The sequence below is a fragment of the Battus philenor genome, unplaced genomic scaffold (assembly GCF_028537555.1).
Source record: "Battus philenor isolate CCGP_79_NKW_IND1 unplaced genomic scaffold, ilBatPhil1.0.hap1 SCAF_2, whole genome shotgun sequence".
NCBI lineage: Eukaryota > Metazoa > Arthropoda > Insecta > Lepidoptera > Papilionidae > Battus > Battus philenor.
The window spans coordinates 11,648,658-11,656,812 of NW_027181682.1; the positions used below are offsets into that span (position 1 = coordinate 11,648,658).

Sequence of the window (8,155 nt, forward strand, 5' to 3'; positions counted from 1 at the left end):
TAAACAAATATAATACATCTTGCGCATATTACATTGCTTTATTATTTTTTAACAGTACTCAAGAAAATAAAATTTTACAAATGTGTTTTTAAGCTATTGCTTCATTTGCTTTCAAAATTATTTGGCACTTGACGTTATATGTGTTTTGGCATAGCACATGCGACTTCAGGGCTTAGCATACATGTCTTGTGAACTTGATAAAATGGATTCCATACAGAAGACATTACAAGAAGAGAATTATTAAAGTGTCATCAGATTCATAAATAGTTTTAGATAGTTTGCTTTCTCCCAGACCATTGTACCACACCACTTTTTAGTTGACATTACAAATTAGACAATGAGCGGTAAAGACGTGTTACTTGATCAGAATTTTGGGAACGAATTTTAAAGACAAAACAAAACACGCATAATGACTTTTTACCATAAAACGGAACGGCAACATTTAAAAAATATTCATTACGTAATTTTTTAATTTACATTCTTTCTTCTATTTATTTTCAAAAACAGATCGCGGCGAAGGCGGCTAATGTCAAAGTCCTGGATAATATAATTTAACAACATACTTTAGGCAAAGTTTTAACAAAATCCATTTTTCCTATTAGAACATTTGACGGCTTTTACAAGATATTGGGTTAGATACCTATGGAATCCTTTTATTATTACGTATGTACTTAATCCGTGGATAAAAATTTTTAGTCGCAGATATATGAACTGGGTTCCTTTTTTTAATCCGCGAATAGTGAAAAACCTAATAAAGGAAGCGCGAATAACAAGCTTTTACTATATACACATTTTCTGTCACATGTAGCTGAAACGAAAATAAAAAAATCAAGCGATATTATTGTCAAGGATTCTAGTTATTTAAATATTTGTTAAATAATAATAGGACTTTTTGGGCAATCTATTTTTAATATTTATTTTGAATTTAATAACCGGTAGTTTAATATTGTTTTGCGGAATTTTATGAAAAAGTTTGGTTGCCTTTATTAGAAATGTGTTAGAAATTTATTGCAGTTCAACTACACTAGGGATTTGAAGAAAATATCATTATATCTTTATTGTAAAGCCACAATAAGATCAAGAATAAGAGATCCTCGGCCCTATGACACAAATTGCTTTTTGAGACAAAAGTATCTTTCTAGAACATGCAAGATCCCAAAGGCCACTCACTCCTCACAGCTACCCAGGACACTTACTTCCCCATCACACAATATGAAAGGACCAGTAAATTTAGACACTTCAGTTCCGCAAAGAACTTGATTCTGATAAAGTTACAAAAACCCTCAAGCTAGTAGAACAACTTTAACAGAATTAATGCAATGCAATGTTGCAGACATTTTACATTATCACTTACAACATCATAGGAAGCGAAACTATGTAGTAGCTAGTGTTAATTCATTCTTATGGTAGTGCCATGGCCAAACCCCAGCTAGATATAATATTTTTAAAGCCTGTATGGCAGTTATCTTATGGCCAAAAAACAGTCTGCAGTGTGATATTGTCAAATAAATAAACAGTCTTTGACTTGACATTTGACATCAATTCAATCTAATTTGAACCAATAAAATAATTAATAAAAATTGTAATAACTGTCTTATTTATTTCCTATCCTATTTTCCAAGCAATATAATATATTATACTTTTTTATTATTTAAAATATTGATAATGAAGTATGGATTCTGTCTCCTATGAAATATTATGGAAGCTCAAGGACATAAAACAAATAAATATTTTAATTTATTTAATTGTGTTCATTTTATAAAAGAAATGAGAAATAAAATTAAAAAGTCAAATATGAGATAATAATCACAGGCAATCATTCTCCTCCTCGTAAAGCCAACACCAAATGAAGTACTGATCCACCTTGGACTTTGTAATCTTGGGCTGTTTTCTCATCATTCCTGGAACAATAAAAATTACAGATGAAATTTTCAACTTGTTAGTTGCACAGTTCATATTATATTACAATAATAAAAATGAATTGTTGCTAAATGTAAACTTGAAATCGGCAGGACCAATGCCACTAATTTTTTTTTCATGTTTTCATTAAGAAAAACCCAAAGAAAATCTTAAAAAATTACTTCTTCTCCAATACAAATAACAGAATAAATTACTTGACTCCTGCTGTCAAACATTTAACTCCAATGAAAACATTACATTTTAAGATGTGGATGAAATATACATTATGGTAACATATTATTTCAATGAACATAAAATCACAATGTTGCTAGTCTTGCACAGTATACAAAGTATAGTACATACAGTACACAAAATATGCCAATAAGGCATTAAATCAAACCCTCTGGAACACATTTTATATTTTTTCTATGTGAAGTATGTTAGGGCTAGATATTAACTTAATTTGTTTATCATCAGCAGTATAGATTTATGTTACCTTGTGTGGAAAAAGAAAAAGACCAAAAACTGTTAAAAATCAAACTCCTATAAAGATTATTAAATCTTTTGACTTTAAAAGGTGACAATGTCTTATATGATAAATGTTTAAAGCAATCTATAACTATGCACAGGATTATACAAATGTTGATGTAACATGGGGTGCTACAGATTGTTTTCTCGTTTGTTTTTTAATTTAACTGAGGTATCTCCTAATGTGATTGTGCTTAATTAAACAGATGTCAAAGAGACACTAATAAAATTATCTTACTACCTTAATGACTTTGTGAAATTACAACTGCACAAGTCTCTCTATGTAGAACACACTTAGACTGGTTATAATAAGTATCATACATAATACATTTTCTGCTAACCCAAAATTCTAAGTATTCATTTGAATTTACGACAAAGATCTTATCATGAATGAATGTCGATTTTTTTTTACTAGAAAGATATATATTATCTCTTTACAGGGCAACAACCAAAAATTAAATTACCCACACAACATCTATCACATCATTTACTTATGTTCTGAAAAAAAATTTTTTCCTGATCTAAATTATCATTACACAAGTGACTTAAGTATTCAATTCATGTATACTTTTCACATTACGCAAAAGAGATTAACGTTTTCTAACCAAAATAATAATACGAATACCTACATCTGTTTACCCGAAAAAATAAGTCGCTGCTGTTGAGGTGGAATGCCTTCTTTTTCTTCAACTCTTTCTTTAATCCTTTCGACTTTATCTGTAGGTTCAATATCTATTTCAATCTCTTTACCTGTGAGCGTCTGTAAAGAGGTTAATATACTTAGTTAAACAATCAAATGATAACTTTAAAGCCTTTCCAACAATTACTGTACCTTAACTTTGATAAGCATTCTGGATTCTTATTAATATAATAAAAATTAGTATAACTTATTCCTGCGTTATTTTGCAAATTTAAGTCACCGAATCCGTGTTTAAGAATTAAAGTTGTCAATGTCATTAATAGCACTTTCGTAGATGAGTGACAGTTGTTTTCTCATAGATAACAATATATTTTAGGCGAAAACATTTAACAAACCGCTAAATTTAGGGCTGCAAGTTTTAAGTTATTTTAAAAGCTTTAATAAAGTATTGAAGGCGCTCCTTAAATTACAAGTAGCCCATATAGCACATAAATATTATCATAATTGGTTATTTATTAGTAATAATTTTTATTGAACAGATGAAAATCTTTTAACATTTTTTATGAATATGTTATTGAATTTTTTTTCCATTTACTTAAATATTAATTTAATGAGACATTTTAGAATGTGGATAAAGTGAATGCACCCATGGGATAACAATATCATATTCATAAATATACATAAGTTCTAGGTCGTATTAAATATTTTAAGGAGAAATAAGTAGACAATTTTAATGTATTCATAAAAATAGATATTTAAGTTAAAATACTAAAATTTAAACAGAAACATGTTTATACAACAAAAATTACATTTCTTCATAAGACTAGTAAATGAATAATCTCAACTTGTCAATGTCATAATAACCTTAACCTAACATAATGCAATTAAAACATTGCAAATTTTGCCTAAATAAACTTGGCTTATTCTAAGTTCTTCATAAAAGTAAAAATCTCAATTCATTATTTTTTTTGTATACTTTTTACCGTTTAAGGATAAAATAATTATATTTATCAAACTCCTTTTTTTTCTGTTGTACAAATATTCTAAAAAATTGCAAAAAGAATGAATATGGAAAACATTAACACAATTTTCGAAAAAATTGAAAGCTTAACTAAAAGTGGTAAGTCGTCTTCAGCACAACAGGTTACCGAATTTCTGTTTAGAGGTTAATAAGAAAACCTTAATTTCAGATGACAATTCAGGTTTTATATCCATTTTGTTCAAAGCTCATGAAGCTGAAGGGGATTTCGTAAGGAATAATCATGATATTTATTCTGCGCAGAAGGCTTTACTATCTAATATCTTTGAAGAAATTGATAAATTAGCATCATTCATTAGAAGTGATGATAATGTATTGATTAGTGTAAAGAATCAAAAACTTTTAAGAACATGCTTTCAAATAATTGTTTCTCTTGGTATATCACCATGCTTAATACCTGGTGTAGGTATAAGTCTGTCTAAAAAATGTTCTTTTGGAGCTATACTGTCTACCTTTAACCTATCGGATGAACAAAAATATGAATTATTGACTTTTTGTACAGATTTCTTCACAAGAAGTTACTCAATTCCAGTATTGAAAAATATAATAATAAGTTTTCATTTATCTGATTATTTAGCTTCATTGATACAGCTGTGTTTTGCTCCTTTAAAGAAACCTGGGGTTTATCCCAATTTTACAATGACAGAAGAAACATATAATAGGTTAATGTCAGAGAGGCAAAAATATTTAAAGTGTTATGAGTTCTTAGTCAATAATTGCTTCCAACCTATACTCATGAAGGAGCTATTAGTTTTGCAAAATGTTTGTGACCAAAAACCTCCAATTTTTGTCAAAAGAGTTATTACAAAAGAGTTAAATAGCCGTCTTATGATTCCTGGAGGATTACTGAGTTTGATAAGATGTTTTATTGACAGTTATTACATAGACACTGGCACAGAATGGAAGAAATGTGATATTATATGTAAACTTATTGCAACAAAACATGGAAATTTAAGTGAGAGTGAATATCTTCAGAATATCTGTAACCAGCTTAAACAAATACTTGTCTTAAATAGTGCTAAATATTTAACAACGGCTGTTGCATGTCTTACAACTTTAATTGAAAAATATCCAGGATCAGATGTAGTAAACAATCTTTCTAAAGACATTTTTGAGTCATTTAAACCAGAAAACCTGGTACTAGAATCACACTTGCCTGGAACCATAATCTTTACTACACAAGAAATAGATCATAAAATACAAATATTTCACTCCTCTTTGGTTTTAGAAAATAAAGAATTTGTTCTCAAACTTCTTGCTCCAAATTTACCTGTTTTGTTTATGTTTGGTATGAAATGTAGTAATAATGATTTGAAAAGAAAGTTGAATGAAATTTTGCTTAAGTGTATGGAACACATGCAACAAGATGTATTGGCAGTATTAATAAAAATATTTTTATTTGGAACTTATCAGAATTTATCCAAACTTAGTGTTGAAGAATTCCAAGCGGGTCTGATACTGAAGCATGGAACTGGCAATACCTATCCTATTGATGATGCACTTTTTTATTTTATTAATTTATTTAAAGAATCATCAGAAAACTGTTTTGCCCAGGCAGTCCTAGCAACATTGTTACAATCACTTATTGATTTAAGTTTAAAAAGACACGAAAAGAAGGAGACACTTTTATGTCTAGAAGATGACCCAATTTTATTAAGTGACTTAGATAAACAATATGTAAATATTCTTCACTTATTATCTGTAATATCAGAATCTACTAAGATAACTCAATGTTTGAAAACATCACCCCAAACAGTTATTCATTTTGTGGAATATTTTCTTCAACATAATGAAAAGAATGACGAATGTCAAACAATAGCTTTAATTCTGTTAAATACAATCTTACCACATGTCAATGATTCAAATATCAGTGTTAAATTGAAGAACCTAATTCCAATATTAGAGAAAATTTCTTCTGATGAATTGACTCCCAATCATATTTTGTCTAAAGAGGCAATATCGTTAATAGCAGGTAAAAAGATTAAAAAGAGTAATTCAGCCTATGAAAAAGCAATTGCAAATATTTTTGATAATCTACTGCCTGTCAGAGCTCATGGGCTTATAGAGTTAACAAAGCTTATAGAAGCTGAAGATGTTGAAACAATCTCTAAGCGTCATTTTGTCTTTTGCTTATTTCAGGTATGTTTTTTTTACAATAACTGTCTCATTAAATATTAATCAGTAAAATGAAATAAGGAAAAACAAAAATTTTATTTTTCAGGAACAGTTAAAGAACAGTGATTCATACATATATTTAGCAGCAATCAATGGCATTGCAGCACTGGCAATGCACTGCACTGAAGATGTTTTAGCAGCATTATGTAGAGAATTCTTAACCATATCAATTCAAACCTCTGACTATGAAACAAAAGATATGTTGAATGAAATTCAGGAATTAAGAATGAAAACGGGAGACATTTTAGTAAAAGTAACTAAGAGACTTGGTATGTACAACTTGCTTTAGAAGAATTTAACATTATGCAATAATAAATAATTGAAATGATTTCATTTCATGTATGATTTTTATATGGAAATTAAAGTTATTTTTTATTCCATGTAAATCCATAGGATGATATCAGAGATTATTTTTAGCCAAAAATTATGGAGGTAACTTCACAGAGTTAACCAAGTTTACCTATTCACATCCTGGGTTTTAAGTACAATAATGCTTTTCAAAATAAAAAATGTTTTAGTTAATAGGGTTAGACTATTAACTAAAACATTTTTTACTAATAATAGTTTCCTAAAGTTCTTTTTTAATGTATGATACTTTTTATTTATTAGTCGCTCCCATCATTCGTCATTCCCATACAATCAAGACATATACATATAAAAAGGATGTTTACAGGCTATTTTTGAATTTAACACCATTTTATTGTCACCTCTATGAATATTTCGTCCCCATTATTGCCGACAGATGGCGTTGCGACATTTTAACTTCTGTATCGTTCAACCGATCACTAAAACAACCCAAAATCTTCGTAACAATGGAATTTTTCAAATAATAATCTATAAAAAAATATCATGTTAATAATTTTGTGTTACCAATTTTTCGCACCAATAGCAATGCCTCCGTAAATAAATAGTTTAATGTAATTTTTAATACAATAGATAGAACTTATTCTTCTTAATTGTGGGTAAGAAGAATTCATGATTGAAAAAAATTAACTAGATATTGAATAAGATCTGTAATTATTACTATTTACATACAATGGTTTTATGAATGTCTTGTTAATTTTTTTTTTGTAAAAAGTAATGACGGAATATAAGGAAAAAAAACAATAAAGTTTGTTAAAATGTCTGATTCCTATTCAAAAATATTTTATTTGCCAAATTAATTAAATTTCATATATTCATAGAAACACTTATTTTTAAAATGCTCTGTATTAAAGTCTTATAAACATGTCAGATGTCAATACTTTATAACAATAATGGCAATTCATGTGAGGGTATGTAATGTTGAGATTCTTGAAGTCTATGTCTGTAAATATTACTTTCAGGTGATATGTGCATTGTTCATAAAACAATTTTGTTGAATACAATGTTGACTGCTTGTAGAGATTATGATCCATTAATTAGAGCATCAGCTTTGTCGAATTTGGCAGAGATTGCTTTAGTTTTACATTATAGGATTGGTTCTATTATTTTCGAGGTGAGTTTTATGATCGAATACAAATAACATCCTGGAACATGCTAGATGCTTAACAGCTTGTTTTTTTTTAGGTTTTGTTGTGTATTACCAGTATAATAGAAACAGATAAAGCTATAGAATGCCGAAGGGCTGCTGTGATGGTAATATCAAGTTTACTGAAAGGCTTAGGTAAAGATACCTTAGTCCAAATACAAGAACACTTACTTCCTTTGTATAGGACATTAAATAAACTATATAAAGATTCCAATGAAGATCCAATTGTAAAGCTTCATGCACAAATAGCTCTGGAGGAACTGAATGATACAGTCCATCAATTTCTTTTTCAAAATTTAGAAATGGAAAAACCAATATCACTGTTCAATGAATCAAAGGAAATTGTTTTTAAATAAAATATAAC

General features: G+C 28.6%; 2 protein-coding genes across 3 annotated transcripts; one reads left to right on the forward strand and one right to left on the reverse strand.

The window, feature by feature from the left end:
- Nucleotides 1–1,731: 1,731 nt before the first annotated feature.
- Nucleotides 1,732–3,392, reverse strand: Nedd8 (Nedd8 ubiquitin like modifier). Its single transcript, XM_068765210.1, has 3 exons — nt 3,260–3,392; nt 3,057–3,187; nt 1,732–1,901 (listed from the first exon to the last, which is right to left on the reverse strand). Exons 1-3 carry the CDS (start codon nt 3,275–3,277, stop codon nt 1,817–1,819), a joined length of 234 nt encoding a protein of 77 aa, XP_068621311.1. The 5' UTR covers nt 3,278–3,392; the 3' UTR covers nt 1,732–1,816.
- Nucleotides 3,393–4,116: 724 nt separating this feature from the next.
- On the forward strand, nt 4,117–8,150 carry Tango6 (transport and golgi organization 6). 2 transcript variants are annotated; one of them, XM_068765236.1, is made up of 5 exons: nt 4,117–4,187; nt 4,258–6,245; nt 6,328–6,550; nt 7,607–7,758; nt 7,830–8,150. In XM_068765236.1, the coding sequence occupies exons 1-5, from the start codon at nt 4,130–4,132 to the stop codon at nt 8,145–8,147; spliced, it is 2,739 nt and encodes a 912-aa protein (XP_068621337.1). In that variant the 5' UTR covers nt 4,117–4,129; the 3' UTR covers nt 8,148–8,150. The 2 variants fall into 2 exon arrangements, with proteins under 2 accessions (XP_068621337.1, XP_068621338.1); XM_068765237.1 differs by lacking the exon at nt 7,607–7,758 and having other exon boundaries at nt 7,830–7,953.
- The last annotated feature ends 5 nt before the right edge of the window (nt 8,151–8,155 follow it).

Bases quoted from the DNA above. Each gene is read 5' to 3' on its own strand.
- Tango6 (XM_068765236.1), top strand. From the start codon at position 4,130: ATGAATATGGAAAACATTAACACAATTTTCGAAAAAATTGAAAGCTTA. The intron at 4,188-4,257 runs GTAAGTCGTCTT...CCTTAATTTCAG, and splicing joins TGAAAGCTTAACTAAAAGTG to ATGACAATTCAGGTTTTATA. The intron at 7,759-7,829 runs GTGAGTTTTATG...GTTTTTTTTTAG, and splicing joins TTGGTTCTATTATTTTCGAG to GTTTTGTTGTGTATTACCAG.
- Nedd8 (XM_068765210.1), bottom strand. The intron at 1,902-3,056 runs GTAGGTATTCGT...TTATTGTTCCAG, and splicing joins ATTTTTTCGGGTAAACAGAT to GAATGATGAGAAAACAGCCC.